Source organism: Oxyura jamaicensis, chromosome 4 (assembly GCF_011077185.1).
Source record: "Oxyura jamaicensis isolate SHBP4307 breed ruddy duck chromosome 4, BPBGC_Ojam_1.0, whole genome shotgun sequence".
NCBI classification, from domain to species: Eukaryota; Metazoa; Chordata; class Aves; order Anseriformes; family Anatidae; genus Oxyura; species Oxyura jamaicensis.
This window is the reverse complement of record NC_048896.1, coordinates 53,735,086-53,753,259: the sequence shown is the minus strand read 5'-3', so window position 1 is coordinate 53,753,259 and position 18,174 is coordinate 53,735,086. Positions and strand designations below refer to the sequence as shown.

Here is an 18,174-nt window from a genome sequence, read left to right as displayed (position 1 = left end):
GCAGAAATGTGTGTGTCCTCAAATGAAAAGTATTATTTTTGCTGTGTGACACATTCTGGTGTTCGGTTGTGGAGGCTGTTGACCTGATCTGCAAGACTGGCTCAAGTAAAGCAGTTACTGTTCGGCTGCAGCATGTCAATTTCTGCATTTGTTCATTTGTTTTAGAATTGTTTGAATTTTCGTGACAGTGGATTGAAAGAGAAGGTAGAAATTTTAAAACCTTAAATGAATTCAGAGTTGGGATTTTTTTGAGTTAGGACTCAGTATCCCAACATGCTTTTTTTTTTTTTTTTTTTTTTTTTACAAAATCTCGGGCTTTTGCCTTTTTTTTTTTTTTTTTTCTTTTGATTGATGGTGCTAAAGTGACTTGTCTGTCTGGCAACAGAAGCTTAACCCTTGCTCTTTTTGTTTTTTATTTTTTTTTCCTTTAGGCACTCAGTGTTACTGAAACTCTGATCAAACCTTTGGAAAGATTTAGGAAAGAGCAGCTAGGAGCTGTAAAGGTTTGTCCCTCGTTTGCCTTTATGATAAGTTTGTTTAACTTCTCTACTTGGATTGCGATGCAGTAGTGACATGTATTTGGCAGAGGGAAACTGTTGTTTATATTTAATGTGTTCACACTTCTTTTCTACTTTGAGAACTTGCTTCAGAAACAAATGGAAAGTGTGCTTAAGAAGAGAAGAATGTGTCCTTTCCCTTCTTTCCTCCCCCTCCCTTATCTCTTCTGTCTGGAATAAGAGAAATACGGCTAACAGCCTAATGGGTAACTCTGATTCACTTTATTCTTATTTGCAGTTGCACAATCAAAAGCTGAAACACATTAACTACCCAAAGGAGTTCATCTGTATGCTTTTAAACTTATTTTTGCAACCTGTAAAGTGAATATTGCTTTTACTTTACTTGAATAAAATCATTCACTGCTTTAAATATCACTCATTGTTTTAAATAAATCACTCATTGCTCTACGTGAGTGAGGAAAAAGTAGCGATGGAGAGACTAAGGACAGGATCTCATTCAAAGTACTTTTATTTTGTTGAAAGTTGTCAGTAACCTTTCTAAGGTTGCCACTACGTTGTTTATATTTATAAAACTAAGCCTCATTGGTTAAATACAGACTAGCAATTGGATAAGTATAAGAAGGACAATTTTCACCTTGCTCTGTCTACCTTCATTCTTACAGTTAGAGATTTAAATACTTATTTGAAAAGGGGGAAAAATGACTGCTACTTATCACCATTTTCTGTTCCAAAACTCAATTCATACATTTTTAAAATACCACTCTGCAGATGTTTTATTTTATAATGCCATGACTTCACCAACAGTGATACCTAATGTCTCAGATCACCTTTCAGTTTCAGGTCAGCTATACATTTTGACTTCAGCAGGAACAATTAACATGTTCTGACTTTGATTTCAGTGTTCATGCATGGAAAATACTCTGTTAATAAATCATTTTAATAGTGCAGTGGTCTTTGGTCTTTTATGGAAGTCAGAAGTTTGAACCAATATACAGTAAAAACTGTAACGTAGAGTCTTTGAAGGAAAAAGAATTTGTTCTAAATATAATATATTGTCATAGTTATATTTAATGGATGATTTCAACAGAGTATTTATGGTGTTAGAGGACATAACAATTCTCACACAAAATATGGTAATGTTTTAAATCATTTCATGATCCTCACTCATTTCCTAGCCAGAGTTCTGTCCCTGATGTTTCTAGCATGAAAATTTACATTCACGTACTCTGAATGTCACATTTTGTTTGGATGCGTGTCTTCCCTTGTCTCTCCCTGCAACTGTTTCCATGAAGTTGAAGCTCTTATTTGTAGTTTGGCCGTTTTGTGGACAGAACTCTGTGAATTTAAATAGAATGGTCTTGCTTAATTGTAGAACACAGAGAAAAAAAATACTCTAAAAATATTTAACTCCTTGAATATTTTAACTGAATACTTATTCGGTATAATCAAATTACCGTCATTGGAAATATAATTTTGCATAGCTCTGAAAACCGTGTTATGCCCTCTAGTAGCAAAATGTATCTGGAACATTGTATGGGATGAGCCTTAGGAAAAATATATGTATATATATCTACTGTGACAAAAGTTAAATCTGATGCCTCATGTTTTCCTCTATTTTGCATCCCTTGTTGATGAAAAGGTCTGAATTAGGTTTAAGAAGACAAAGAAAAGAGGGGGGGTGGGGGATGGGGGTAGTTCATCTCTGTAGTGCTTGAAGCTGAAAAACTTATTGAATTACTTCTGAGTGAAAGATTTTACTGCTCTCATCCCCAGCTGCATGTGTGAAGTTTCTGATTTTTACCTATTTAGAAGCAAATATCTCTTTTCTGGCAGCATTCACATGTTTATCTGATCAATGGAAATTTTGCTAGTATAAACACACATCTTTTTTCCCCCATCCTTTTTTCCAAACTTTGCATATGCTAACATGTTATCTCTAATTAATCCCACGTGCATATTGTATCATTTCTCAATTGATAAGAAATATTGTGGCTTCTTTTTTAAAGAAAAGATATTAGGTACATGATGGAAGAAAAAGTAGTATTTTTGCTAAAATCCTTTACTGAAAAGCAGTCTTAAACAGCTTAGATCCTCTTTATTGGAATACCATCTTGAAAATCAAATCCTCCAGAGAACAAAAACATTCAGGAATTATTAAAAATGAAAGATTAAGATTACACACATACTTGTTCATTTTTTAGAGTCTAACCAGTATGCTGAATATAATTGAGCAAAATTCTTAATTTCATTGAACTGGTCTGTTTCTGATGAGCAAATCTGTGAGTGCTTTAATAAGGAATTCAATATTTTTTTTTTTTCCTTTTTTAAAGCTTTATTTTCAGCTGCAACTCATTATGCCGAAAATAGCTTAAAAACTGGTTGGTTAATTCCATCAGTACTGACTTCTGTCTTAACACATGGAACTAAGAAACTGGAAATGAAGAAATGAAAGGGTTATTTGACGATGTCATCGTCCTAGATCCAAGAACTCAAATTGCCTAGAAATTTTTCATGTCGGTCTGTTTTCTAATACATTGCTTTTGATGGTCATACAAATGGATTAGTACATGCAAATGCTATTTGTGTCTGCTTGTGAGAGATGATCTTCTGCTAGCATGATTATATGGTCCATAGAGATTTATTTTTTTTTGTCATGGGTATAGCACCAGTCTAGTAGATGTGGGAATTCAGCAGAGTTCTTTCGTTTTAAAATCAAGAAATCTTACAGAATATGAAGCTGTATTCACTTTGGTGTCTGGGCTGTGAACCTGCTAGAACCTACTCAAATGATCTTTTCATTCTTCTCCTGAGTCAGTTATAGAAAGTTCTTTTTTAAATGAAACTGGTGTTTCCTGTGAAGTCCTCTATTTGAAAACAGGAAGATATGGATGATCCCTGAAAATAATGAAAAAACGCAATAAATCAAGAAGGTTTTTTTTATAATCTATTTTTTAAGTGTTGACTTGTGTGTTAAACTTCACCATAATGATGTAATGGGATTTTATTTCAAGTTAGCCTTTTTTTTTTCTTTTTTTTAAGAATTAGTTTCTTTAGTTAATGGAGTATGATATTTTGTATTTCTTTAGGTAGAACCTTAAAAGAATAAAGAAAGGGGCTTTTTTCTTCGATTAAGTAGAACTTAAAGAAAAAGGCTTTTCTTACATTTTTATTTATAAACAAATGTTAATTTGTTTTGGTGTCTAGGAGGAGAAGAAGAAGTTTGATAAAGAGACAGAGAAGAACTACAGTTTGTTAGAAAAACATTTAAATTTATCAGCTAAGAAGAAAGAGCTACAATTACAAGAGGTATTGTTGTTGTTCTTCTCCCTTCAAATTACAGGCTTTTGAGTAGATAAATGTGTTTTCTGCAAAAGAAGCATTCATAGAGGTAAACAAAAATTTCTGTCAACTAGAAAGGTTGGTGAGAAGGTTGGTATTTGCTGAACTTGATTTTGTACCCCTATTGTTTTCTGATTCAAGGGCTTTGCTTGAAACATATATGAAGCACTGGACGTCATGTTCGTTATATCGTTAGGAGAATATTGACGTGCAAATTTATTATGAAAAACTCTGTTTCTCTTATGACTTTACCATATACATAAATTGCATTACATTGTATGTGTTGACTTAGTAGTAAGGATTAACACAGAATGCTAATTACAGTGAGATTTATATTCCAGAAAGACATATTTTTGTACTATTTTTTTTCTCATATGTTTTGAGGATCCACTTTTTTTTTTTTTTTTCCCAAGTAATGCTACAGAAAAGTTGTTGACAATTTATAACTTTAAAACAGATCTGTTTTCCCTGGCATTCCTTCTCTCCGTGTGGGTTCTTTATCATCATCCCTACTTATAATAGCTCTTATTTCTGGAGCAACAGCAAATAATAGTTGAGAAAAGAGCAGAGAGATCTTGCAGAGACTTGCTGTAAGCAGAAGGATTTTATTTAAGAAATAAAATTATGCCAGAATTATTGATGCTTAATCTATGAATGCTTTATATCATTAAAATCCTAAGGGTAGAAAAACTTTTCTTGTACAAACTTGGGAAATAGTTGTATATAATTGCATGAGAGCTTCCTTATTTCACATTATGTTTGGCTAGTTGTGTCAATTCCTATCTGGAATAAATAAAGGATGTGGATATAAATTTGACAAAAAAAAAAAAAATAATGATGAAAACCATGTCATAGTGGAGTGTGTCTTACCACACCATAGCCTTTGACTCTATTAATGGAGGGATATTCCTGAAATTTCACTGAGGCATGGTCAGCACCTTATTTCTGAATTTCTTTGTCAGCACATGAAGTACAGTGCAACAGTGACCAAGCTTGCTGGGTGCACAGGAAGATTCATGCCTCTAAAAAACAAGGAGAAATGTGGTAATTTAGTTACAGAATTGAAAGGAATTGATAAAATGGATGTATTGGGTATTATGTTCATGGGGATGGGGACAGACATCCAAAACAATAAAACAACCAAAAAAAAAAGAGAGAAGCAGGCTTATTAGACTTCGGTAAGACTGCTCTATATATGGCACTGATTAGCTATGAATCCTAGCAAACCTGCTGCATTTTTCTATGTCTGTACTTCACTGCACGTGTATATCACTATAAGCTTTGCTGACAACTTAAACAGTTCCTATGTTGCATGGTTTATATTATAGGATGCACCAAAATGGCTTGGCTTTTTGAAACATTTTTACTTAATGATGTGTGTTTCAGTGTTTTCTTTTTTTAATAGCATTTGTTGTTATGCCCCTTTAGCCACTGACAGATTTTGAGCACTGAGCAGCAAAACAAAGCACGTCTTAGGAAAAAAGTGTCCTAAAGCTTATTTGAATTATCCTCTTAAAGCATAGTGGTCAGTGTTCTGTCTGAAGGATATAATCTTGGTATTTAAGAGAGAGAGTAAGGTAGTAACTCTAGTCCTTCACTTAGCTTTTTCTCTATTTCCTTTTGTAGTTTAGCGCAGAAGCTTTAATGGAACTTACAATGGTGTTTTGGTATTATCACATGGGCAAAGACTAAGTGTTAATCATTTAAAGGATTACTCTATGCCTTTCTTTTAATACATTTGAATGAAGGTCTCCATTACCCAGTTCTTGAAGTTTCATAATTTAATGAGGGTATGCATAGCACAAAACTTAACTTAAAGAAATAATTCATATATGCCAGAAAGTTAAATATTTATGTAAGAATGGCAACTGAAATATAACTGATCAGGATCAATATGATGTTGGCATTTTACCAAAGCTGAGCTAAAAATCAGCTGCAGCTAATAAGGCTGCATTTTTAAATATTTGATGATCTGTGGAAACTTGTGAAATGTCTGCCATTTAAAAAAATGTTTTTTTTTTTTTCTTGTCTTCTCGTGTCAATCAACGGGCACAGGTGTGGGACAGGTAGAATAGCATTCTGGCTATATGTAGCAGTCATTTGGGGTATAGAGGAAAGCTTACAATACCAGCGAAGTGGTTTTCAGCAATAACTTTTTCTTCCTCAACTGGGGAGTTGATTTTCTCCTTTTTCTGATGGAAGATGCTGTTAGCCCTGTCTCTCTGGCAGGCACCTTTTCAGCATTATTATTGCTCAACTACTTCCTCTTATTTATTTGGCTTGGATTCCATTGAAAAGAGGCTGGAAGAAGTGTTTTTGGAATGTTTCTAAAAATTTAACCTCATGAATCAAAACAAGAATCAGAACAACATACATTATCTAGTAAAAGGGAATTGTTGCTTCCCTCTGAAAGTAAATGAATGAGCTCTGTAGTAAAGGAACAAGTCCTGGTCTGGAACAAATTATGTTATCACTTACCACTTTTATGCAATACGTGTGTCAGTTTGAAGCTGTCTGCAAAATGTACTTGAAACTTCATTAGCTATATTCTGTTTGTAGGCAGATAGCCAAGTGGAGCAGAATAGAAAACACTTCTATGAGCTGTCCCTCGAATATGTATGCAAGTTGCAAGAGATTCAGGAGCGGAAGAAGTTTGAATGTGTGGAACCTGTAAGTACCAATGAATTCAGTCTACCCTGTTACTCATAATGGACAGAGAAAGAATGCAGTTGGATAAAGGCCAAGGAGCTGTTTTCTGAGAAGATGCATGCAATTGTGTGACAGAATTTAAAGCAGCCTTGCTACATCTTTGCAAATTCTTAATACAGACACACTTAACCAAGCAGCTCAAACATTATTTTCATTATCACAATTGATTTAGATCCATTGACGTTGACTTTCAGAAAATGTGAAATCTTGTGCAATATTGAAAAAAACACACCTTGATTTATGGTGTAAGTTAGAGGATTCAAAAGAATGATGATAGAGTCAGACTTCTTTTTGCATTTTAAAAAAATATTTCTTAACAACTGAAATGTTATTCTTGACTAATGTGAGGATTTTTTTTTTCAAGTTGAAGGTTTCACTTAGAGGCCTGTTAATTTATACCTACGCTTCTACACTAAAAGGGCACTTCTGACTAAAAAGCTCACTATCAGGTAGACTGAAATGTTTGATTTGAAATGGAGTTCAATCAATGCACAAATGAAGGGGTTCCACTGGAGTTCAATGGAAATCATACATGTACTGACAAGACTTACCTGAGCCTCTGAGAAGAGCTTACTAAAGGTTTTCTGAAATGTGAATTAGCTTTGTAAGATAAATGCAAATTTATAAAGCACCAAGAGAACAATATTTGTAGTACATAGATAAAGGGAGGATGGATTGTCAAACTGATTTCCATTCACTTGCATTATGTGTTTTTTGGGTCAAGTCTCTCCATTTATTCTGATGAAATTATTTTAAAACAATAATAAAAACAAGTCCCAAATGACCTAATCAAAGTAACTGCTCATTATGGAATAAATGAGAGCTATAGATTTTAAATTATTTCTATATGAAAAATTGTTGAAATAAAATCCTTAAGAGAGAATAAATCGCTTTCAGTATTTTAACATTGTTCAATGAATGGTAAAATTTCATTTTCAATTCATTTTTTGTTTCCAACCACTTAATTTCACTTTTCTGAAAGCTCTCTGGATGGGGTTAAACTTTAAGTTATTCAATTTGTATTTGAATTTTTCACTAGTTTTCACTAGTAAACTGAGATTTAGTTCCAGATTCTTATAATTGTTTCCCTACTTAATGTTTTAAAAACAAACAAAAAAACAACCATGCATTTGTTAAAATGGTTTATTTGTATGTGACTTAAGACTTTATTAAATGCATTCTTTGATTTGTTCTCTGTAATAAAGAGAGTTGTTGTCTGTGTCACTCACTTCTTTCCAACTACCTGAACTAAACAGGAGAGGTAGGCACTACTGCACCGTCATGCAGCTTGCAATATGGAATGCATTCATTCTTTTCTTAAATTAAAACACTGAAGTCAGAAACTGCAATACCATCACTTTATGGTTCAAAGAGAGTGTCAGGTCTGTGTGCAATGATGAGTAAAGCTGCTGGAGGGAGAGCTTCTTTCACCCAAACCCATCAATTCTGCTATGAAAATCATCTCAGTGTGGTCATTAGAAGGGAGGGAAACAGTAACTAAAAGACAAAGATCTTTATCGCGTTGTGCACAAATTTATTCCAGACATCAATGGTATCAGAGCAGCTGATGGAAAACATTACAGGGGGAAGACTGGGAGACAGGCAATATATGTTGCTTACAGTCAAATTTAAAAGTGAAATCAGTTGTGAAATTGCAGGGGTAGGACCACCTGAGAATTCATGTATATGCAGCCAATCATTCAGATCCAAATAGGTATTCAGAACTTGTGGACATTGCTGGAACTATGTTTAAAAAAATAATTGTAATCTCTGATCTTTCTGTAAGAGACTACATGCAGCAATCATTTGGGTAAATCAAGTTTTACGTTCTGATAAGTCTTTTGTTTGTATTTCAGGTGCTATCATTTTTTCAGGGTTTGTTCACTTTCTATCATCAGGGATATGAACTTGCTAAAGACTTCAGTCATTACAAAATGGCCCTGCAGATAAATATACAAAATGTAAGTTGTGATTGATATTTATGCCTCTTAAAAGACTTTTTGCCAGAAAATATTTGTATTGCCAAAACTTTCCTCATCGTGTTAGTCCATTGCTTGTGAACTTCGAGGATATAGTGCCATCTTCTGGCTAACGAACCACAGTACTGAACAAATCACTGCCGCTTCCCGTGAGTTCTCGTTTCGTGGTTTGTAATATACATCTCAAAAACAGCTACATCCCTGTTGGTTTGTGGTGCAGAACTGTATAAGGTGACTATTGGTGTTAGCTCAGATTGAGAGTCCAACAAGCTATGTGACAGGCTGAAGCAATGGGATTGGTAGAATCACTAGTCAATTGGTCTGTTTTCTTCCATGAGATTTGTTGAAGAATAAAACTTGCTCAAAATGAACACTGATGTGCCAAAAGCCTTTTGGTAGCAAATAAATCGTGTACCTTGCTGCACACAAGTAACTCATGATAGTGCATCTGTTTTGTTAATCTCCAAGGGCACCTGGAATTGAGACACTTCCAGGAGGCTGCAGACTAATTTTAGCAATGGCTTAACTAGTAGATACTAGGGAGACAGGAAAGTAGAAGAGAAGACTGCGGTTATTGTAATACACAGCAACATGATTCATGCGTCACAATACCATTCTTGTCATTTTCTTTCTATACATCCACGTCTTCATGTTTCCGTAGAGCTGTTGTTTGGTTTGGGTAGGGGAACTAAGTAGTAGTAACTTCATAAACAGAAGTCAGATTTCCTGGGAGAAATTTCAGGACAAAGTTGCTGCTTCTGTGTGCTTTCCTTATTCCATTAAGCAATAGCACACAGTGGCAGTTGGTAGAGGGGAGCTGGTTCAAGACAAGCAAGAAGTAGAATGTCAGAGGGAAACTATGATACAGTATTGAAGAGCTGGATTTCAGATCGTAGATGGAAAAGAGCCAGCGATGTAGTCTGAAGAAGTGATGAACAAAAAGAAAGCTAATCTCAACAGATGCATTTTCAACCAACCGCATGGTATTACAGTGTGACCCAGGAAATCCAGAAGAGATTGAACATCACAGCTAAACTCTTATGAAAAGATAGAAGGAACAACCTAGATTTCAAAACACAATAGAGAGAAGGCAAGGCTTAACAACCCTCTGAGGTAAGAGGAGAATAAAAAGATGAGTTTGCGAAGATCATGAGGACATGCGGCATTCCCTGCTCTATTGAAGATAAAGAAAGCATCACAAAGGAAAAATGAACCAGGTCTTGGCTGTCATACAGCTGAGCTGCTAGCAGGACAGCAGATTGACATGTTAGAAATACAAAGGTACAGGATTCAGTACAGAGAGCCTAGCTGTGTATGAACAGTGATCTGAGACTTCTCAGCATAGCTGTAGTAATTTAATGCAAGGGGATGACCACAAATAATTGTGCTCTAACCTGTGGAAGAAAAGCTGATGAGTACACTTTGATTCTTTTTCTGTACTAAAAAGTTTGCTGCTGAAATTTCCTCACTTGTCTATGTTTTTGGAAGCAACTGGGAGGGGTGAGAGTTCAGAGTAGCAGTTTCCTTCAGGTAGATATAAAGTACTTTGTATCTCAAATGTAAGATCTAAGTTCAGGCTTTCATTTGTGTTTTACCATTTCCTGAGAAACCAAATTATTGATCATGCATTAATGCTGTGGAAATTTAGGAAAGCTTCTAAAAACAGATCTCTACCTAGCTTACTATCCCAAGAGAAAGACCCCCTATATATCTTGTTCCATGAAAGTTCAAGTGGACCTGTAACAACCATTCCCCAAACCTTTCAGCTCCACAGGGTCCTGTTCCTTCTTTTCTGTAATAGTTTGGAGCTACATACATGTGTATGTAGTATAAGCATGTACGCAGTGTTCATCTTGACACATTTTACATACGTCTTTGCTCTCTGGTCTGCTACAGTTTGTATCTTCCCATCCTCTTAGCCTTTCTTTTCGTTCACGTCATCTTTACTTTAAGAATTACAGTGGTGATTTTCTCTCCATACCCCGCCTTCCCAAAAAAAGGAGGAAAGAAAAAGAGAAAACCCAGATTTTCTCCCAAGCTCCAATAAGTCAATTCTTTCAACAAATAATCTTACTCTCTTGTGATAGTCTTGCATGTCTAGCTTGATTCTGTGTGCTCCCTCAACCCTTGCTTGCTAAGTACAACTGGGGCTTTTCTCTTTTTATCTCAGTTCTGTGTCCAGCCCCATCCATGGATCCTTGCAGCCTTGATGGTTTCTCCCCTGACCTGCAAACAAGCTGCAGCTTCCTAGGGAGGAGGAGAACGTAGCTGTGCTGATGGAGCAGCTCTAACAGACTCCTGCTTAAGCTCAGCTTTGTCACAACACAAAGGAAGATAGGAAGATGGTGTTGAAACAGCATCCCTTTCCTGCCAGTAGCAGGTTGCCCTACATATAGGTGTGAAACCACCACCATCTGTGCTGTTTGTGGTCTGACTCACATCTGTAATTCAGCGCTCTTAAGTGAGTTCAGTGCTCTCTGTGTGACTCTTGGGCAGGAGGGAGCTTTGAAAGAGAGATTAGATGGAGGAAAGGGGTAGAGAGAAGCACCGGCTGGAATTTTTTTTTTGAGCCTTCAGGAGCCTGTGGCATTTCTTCCCACTGTTCCCAGGGTGCACGTCACACACATGGATCTGTGATCACTGCACAGCTAATACAGAAAAAGGTCATAGCAGAATTATTTAAAACATCTAGGAGCAATCAGTGCTCAGCCAGTAAGGTACAGATATGAACAGTTTGTCACAATCAGCCTTTGCCTTGGGTTGAGAGTGTAGTTTTTATTGCAGCTCTTCTGGGGAATTATGAAAAAGAACTCTGAAAAACGTTCGGAGTTTTGGAAATGAATTTGTGTGGGGTCTGACTCATAAATTTGTGAGCAGATGTGACCTAAGACTGAGACTATGGATGTGGGGAGGGTTCAGACCAGTTTTTTTGCCTCCAGGTAAGAAGGCGGTTGTTCCTAGACATCACCAAAAAGAATATCTTTAGCTTTTTTCTCTAAAACATATGGGTATGTGTGGCTGCTCTGATCAGCTTGCATGGACTCTATTTTTGCCCATCAATAGACTCCTTCCAAGCATAAATCTAAAATTTGCACATACAGATGACCAGCCAGGCACATAGTGTTAGTTGCCTGGGTACAAGAACGGATACTTGTTTATATTCATGATATATTTGTCTCTGTGTGCAACTGCATGCTTTTTGTGAAAAGTCAAAGTAAGGCATCATTTTTAGAAGCTGATCCATTTTCAAAAAATAAAGGTGTTTTCAAAAAGCAACAAGGCATGTAAGCATGCATCTGGAAGTATGTGCTTCCCTCAAAATGCATGTAACCAACTGGGCAAAATAGCTGCTTGAGTGTATGTTTTTAGTTTGTGCAATTTGTATAAGTAGGTATATGGAAGTTACTACTACCATGCTTGTTTTGTTATTTGTTCATTGGCCAATTGTCAGTGGTTTTCAAACTGAACTGAAGATTTTCTTGTGTCAGGTGTGAGCTACTCTGTTATTTTTGTTTAGTTCTATTGTATACTTTATGGATGGTGTGGTTGCTCTCTGATTATTTTTTTAACTAGTATTTTAAAAAATATTTCTCTTGCTACTGCTTAAAACTTTACAGTGAGTGGCACCCAGGAATAATAATCATCTGGACTTTGATTTCTTTTTCTAAATGCATGCATATGTGTTTTGCCTGATTCAGCCTTTGTGTGACCGAAACATTTGGCATGTGAATAGTGTCAATGTATATAAATTATTGGTGACCTTCTTGTCACATTTTTCTCCATAACCACAGAAAATCCTTTCCTTCCTGATAACAAGTAAGGATCTCATGAATTGAGCCAACATTTGCAGTAATATTTCACTTAGCAAACTTGAATTTTTAAATCCAAAGTCATTCAGTATTTCAGTTATTTCTGAACAGGTCAATACGTTGTTTTAGAAATCTACTCTGGCTGTTTTTGTGTGCTTTCCAGGTACAACAATTAATTTCTAAAAGACACTTTGAGTATTATCAGAAAATTTGAAGAGTAAACGTGTATGGAAATTGTGCTCTGATCATCCTAAAATGGCCTCCTATCGTTCTTCCATTTTATAAGTAATAGTTATTGTAGCTGCTATCTGCCGTGAAGAGTGAGTTTTCCTTCTGCTCCCTTTACTAATGGGTTTTTGCCATCTTGTTTTAGACGCGAAATCGTTTTGAAGGAACGAGGTCAGAGGTAGAGGAGCTCATGAACAAGATCAGAAGAAATCCTCAGGAACATAAAAGAGCAAATCACTTCACAATGGAAGGCTATCTCTATGTACAGGAAAAAAGTAAGATATGTTTTTGTATTCCTATAGTACACATAATGCGCATGCAGGCAAGCCGTATTTCTGCAGATAGCATGAAGACAACTTACAGCTTGTTAAACAGAGTCATCTGAATAAATGTTCCAAGTCTGTAATGGCAGTGTTACTTTAGGTCATAAAACAAACATGGTAAAAGTGTGACAGTTTTAAGCAAGGATTGACTGAATTCAAGTAAGTTTGATTTGATTTTATTTTTAATGCCTTAGTAATGACCTCCCTTAGAGTTGTCAGACGTTTGTTGTCAGACAACAACATGAGTTGTCAAATTAGTCTCTGAAAATCAGGCCTTATCAGTTTAGTATGATGAAATTGACTGTCATTTATTTGGTTCAGTAATATGCTTTCATCACCTGGCTGTGATCATAGGGCCAAATAAACCAGGTTATATGCTAGATAGATGGTGTTGAAAATCTTCCTGTGAAGATGTCACACATCATGTTAATACTTTGAACGATTAAAAATTCTTCTCACTGTAGTACAAAGGCCAAGTAAGATGTAGAGCTCTTACTTCTAAAGAAATAACCATAAAATCTGTTTGTTTGTTGTTTTAAACATTTTGTGTAAGCCATGTTTGTTAGATATGTGTTGTTGCAGAAAGTTTGTTAGCTTATTTTGATGAGAGATTTTACTTTTATGATGTTTAATCGTATTGTTTAGGTAAGGACTTCTGTAAAATATCTCACAAATAGAAGACCACAACATGTTTGGTGGAATCATTAGTATTACAGTGTTAGAAATAAGTTTTTAAACAATCAGTAGTAAAAACAAGAAAAACAGATACGGCATGAGATCATTTCACTGGCCATAGTCATCATGAGCTTTAGAATCAGCTGAAAGGATTCTGAAGAGGTGGATATGTCTGAAACTGAGTTGGGCAGTGAGACCTTCTAGTTTCAGGAGCAGTGAAATCCTCTGACAGCTTAAGTGAGTTATGAAGATTTTCCCTGATGCTTCAGGGCACAGCACATCAAAAGAGGATTCCTTTGCAGGCCTTTTTAATTTTTATTTTTTTTAAAAAAGTAAATTAATAGAAGCGAGGAGATAGAGAGTCAGAATCCAAGTTTTAATAGTCAACATTATGGTACAAATTGTACTGCATGCAGTAGGTTGATCTCTGTATCCAGTGTAGGGTGTGTACTGTTCAATAGTTAGGAGTGAGTTTTGGTGTCAGAAAATGTAGTCAGACCGTAATCAGTAGATAATGTGGAGCTTACAACATAGGTGCATTAATCTGCAGTTATTTAGCTTCAAGTTATCAAGTGTGAAACTAGATTTCCATGTTATGCTTTACAGTTTCCTAGGGATATTTATTTTCATGGGAAAAAATGGTTTTGTCTGTATCTGAGGTAAAGATATATAGTGATAATTCTTTCCATTGGTCATTATGCATAAATATGTAATATAACATATATCAATTTTTAGAATAGTAATTACTATTTATAGTAAAGTAAAATTACTATTTATAGTAAAGTAAAGCAAATTTTTTTTGTAATAGTAATTACTATTTATAGTAATTACTATTACAAAAAAAAAATTGCTTTACTTTGTAAAATATTCTTAGTTCATTACTTTGTTTTAAACATTTCATTCTTAGGAGTTAAATAGGACTTCTAAGTAACATTTTGGATAGCAAGAGAAGGAAACAAATTGGAAATAGTAGATAATACTTAGTGCTTCCATTTATGTAGGGCCTGCTCCCTTTGGTTCCAGTTGGGTGAAGCACTATTGCACATACAGGAAAGAGACAAAGAAGTTCACCATGATCCCATTTGAACACAGATCAGGAGGGAAAGCTGTAAGTATATTTTTGTATTCTACTCTTATCAAGATGAGAGGATGTGTCAGATAAGATATGTCAAGTCTTTTCCCTCTCCACCTCCCTGCCCCTTTTTGTCTTCTTTCTTCATGCAATTCAGTTTGCCATTTAAGGCTATGAACATAAAGTAATGGAATGGCTTCATAGATAAGCTTTCTGCAGACTTCAATTGCTTGCTTTTAGAAGACCAGATGACATGATACAGTTAACATGCACTGCTTTATCTGTGAAGTATTTAACTTGTTAAAGTATAAATTAAGAAAATACAAAAAAATCTTTATTACACTCTCTAGTCAGATTTTTCTTTCGTAGATGTAAGTACTAGAAGAGGGCCTGGAAATTATGTTCCTATTAAATAGGAATGTACTGACAACTGAATGTAATTTCAGGTATCTTTGATAGCATCTGAAATATTCAAGACCCAAGACTGTTGATCTTTGAATGGCTTTTATTTGTATTGAAATAGTTGGGAGTTAAAGGCACTCAGCACCTTCAGAGATGAAGCATTAAATGAATGTATTAATATGTATGAAATGCATTTTTTGCAATGAAAAAAGATATTTGAAGATTGAAAATAATGCTCAAGTCAATATTCCTGTAAATGTAGCACCCTGCCCTATCTTCAGATTTGGTTAGAAGTCACATTTTTCAAATTTTATCTAGGTGTTATATCCCATTAGTGGAAGAATTTATTTATTTGATTTCTCAATTCTTAGGGTATAATACAATCCTAGCGTTGGTTGGTCTTGAAGAAAGGACTGGATCTGTAAGGCAGATTCCAGAGAGTAAAGCATGCTTTGTTCTAGTTACTGTAACAGTAGCCTTTAATATGGAGATTACTGTGTCTGGCATAAAAGAGGAAAATGAAAGTCTCTTACACTCAATGTGTGCTAATATTATTACATGCAAAACTTTTCTAACAAAATGTTTTTGTTAGTTTAAATTACTGTGATGCTGTGTCACATAATAAAGTACCAGCTAAAATCAACTTTATATTTTTGCGTTTATGTCCCCTAAATGGCCATGGAATTTATGCACTACTGTGTAGTGACCTGAATGGCAACCCTGAATGCATTTTTTTTGGGCAAGTATCAGTTTTCTGTAAAGCTTTTGCCATTATTTTAATGTAAATTTTTTTTTTTTTTTTTTTTTTTTTGGTATTCCTGACTTATTGAAGCTTTCAATTACTGGCACAAAGCATATAAAAACTTTCTTTTCACAGGGTGATGAGGAACTCTTCATCCTTACGTATTGTACCAAAAGAAATATAGATACCATCGACAGGCGATTCTGTTTTGACTTAGAAGCTTCAGACAGGTAAACTTATGAAACACGTATAAAATACTTAGAAAGGACTGTTTCTAAGTATTAGTGAATATTACTGTAAAATTACTGTTTTTTTTTTTTGTTTGTTTGTTTTTGGTTGGTTGGTTGGTTGGTTTTTTAATGATCATTCAAGCTGCCAGTGGGAAATAGTTACTGGAGGAGCTTGCAAGCTACTGTCATAGCTTACTGCATTTTACCTCAGCTGCATGTAGCAGAAGCAGTGAGGATCTAAACTGAAAAGTAGACATTGTCCAAGGTATCACATAAAAGAAAAGCATAGAAAAAAATAGATAAACTGTTATGAATTACTGCTATTATAGTGAATTAATGTGGCTTAACTCAAAGTACACATAGCTGTAGTGAAAAACTATGATCACAGTGGATAATTCATCCAGTCTTGACCATATTGTATCACAAGCCTGCTTTCCAAAAGTGTCATGTTGCTGATGGTTTATGCTGGATTCTCAGATTGGAAATAAAATCATTTGGATTTTGAAGCTTTTGTGGCTGGTTTAGTAATGTAATGCGTTTTGAATGTTGTTGCTGCTGCCTTTTTGAAACACTACCATTCTGTTGCTTTATTTCAAAAGAGAAGAATTGCTTATTTATAAATTTTGCTAAAAGGATCTTAAAATATGATGAATGTTGCTTTTCCATCAGCATTGTAGTCTTCCTTCATTTATGAAAGTAAGAGAATCCAACCTAATAGGGCACTGCAGTTAAATAACATTGTGGTAAGGCCATATTCTTTTGGTGCATTAAATGCTAGATGTAAGTTGAAGTCTTGTTGAGTTTGCATTCACCCCTTTTGTGCTGTTTTTAACCAACACATTTTCTTATAGCAATTAGTTGCATTCTATTTTATGATGTAATGGATCTACAGGTTTACAGCTTTTTTTCCCCATCAAATTCATAACGCCGCTCACTTAAAATGTGTTGTGGTCAATGTTGCCAAGCCCCTCTATCCTGTGGTGGCTGGTGCTGCAGATATGTCTGTGATAATGCTCATAGGCACATGCCTAGTCTTCGGTCGGATGCTGTGCTTAGCTGGTGAGGCCAGCCAGGCCAGCTTGCCTAAGCCATACCTGTTTCTGTAGCAAGCAATGGGTAAAGGAACGCAAAACTACCACTGCATCTGAAAACTTCCAGCATATGTGGAAGATAACAAGGTACCATTTACAGCTCTGTTTTGTCTACAGCAGGGGTCTGAACTTGCGGTTATGATTTGATGGGGATGTGGTTTAACTGTTCCAGCACTCTGTCCCGATGTTAGGAAATGAAGTAGAGATTAAGCCCTTGACAAAACTGCTCTCGGGTCAGTGTATTGATCAGTATGGAAACCAGATTCCAAACTGAGTCTGATAGTCACTGGAAAAGTACCACGAGAAATGTCAGTTGGTCCCCCTCAGTATGTCCTCTTTAGAGTTCTGTTATCTGGAGTCGAACAGAGATGGATGGATAGCAGTGCTTCCTTGATCCCACAAAACCATTTTTCATTTTGTTCTCGTAAAAGTGGGAAAAATACAATCCATCTTTCTGTCTAGATATAATAGACACAACTGGTCCACTGTGACCTTGATATCACACATTTTTCTTTTAATAATATATGTGTGTAATACTGAGATGTTCCCATGGAGATTAGTTCCATGCTGCAGGCCATTAGCTCGTTTCCTTGGTATCAGTTCAGGACACACTTATCCCTCAGCTTGTCCAAGTTAAAAAGTAATGTATAGATTGACGGCTGGCCACGGGGTTTTCTTTGTTCCTGTGCTTTGGAAGGAGGGAAGATTGGATAATTTTAGGAAGAACTTTTCAGTAGCAAATGTTCAGCCTTTTAAGTGACGAGCATAGTTTGCTTGGATCAGCTAGCTGAAAGTTTACAGATTTTTCTTTTTAAAAGAAAGCCACATTTTTATTTTTTTTTCTAAATGAGCAAATGTAGAGAAGTTTAAATCTTAGGAAAGAGACAACAGGGGTCTCCTGTCTAATACTGATAAAGAAAGAGCATTATACTAATACAGGAAAAGAAAGAGAGAAGAGAGAAGGCTTTGTCTCTTTTCAATTTAATTTGATGACAAATAATATTTTGTGAAGCATATACTGAGTTTAATGTATTGCCTCAAGGTGATAATCTTTGAT

At 35.4% G+C, this 18,174-nt stretch overlaps 1 protein-coding gene across 3 annotated transcripts in view; it reads left to right on the top strand.

Moving 5' to 3' along the window:
• Positions 1 to 18,174, top strand: part of ARHGAP10 (Rho GTPase activating protein 10) — a 143,495-nt gene that overhangs the window by 53,262 nt on the left and 72,059 nt on the right. For all 3 annotated transcript variants that reach the window (XM_035323880.1, XM_035323881.1, XM_035323882.1), the window contains exons 4-10: positions 432 to 503; positions 3,723 to 3,824; positions 6,417 to 6,527; positions 8,423 to 8,527; positions 12,728 to 12,857; positions 14,582 to 14,688; positions 15,932 to 16,026. In XM_035323880.1, the coding sequence (XP_035179771.1) occupies positions 432 to 503; positions 3,723 to 3,824; positions 6,417 to 6,527; positions 8,423 to 8,527; positions 12,728 to 12,857; positions 14,582 to 14,688; positions 15,932 to 16,026 (722 nt within the window). The remainder of the gene's footprint in view (positions 1 to 431; positions 504 to 3,722; positions 3,825 to 6,416; positions 6,528 to 8,422; positions 8,528 to 12,727; positions 12,858 to 14,581; positions 14,689 to 15,931; positions 16,027 to 18,174) is intronic.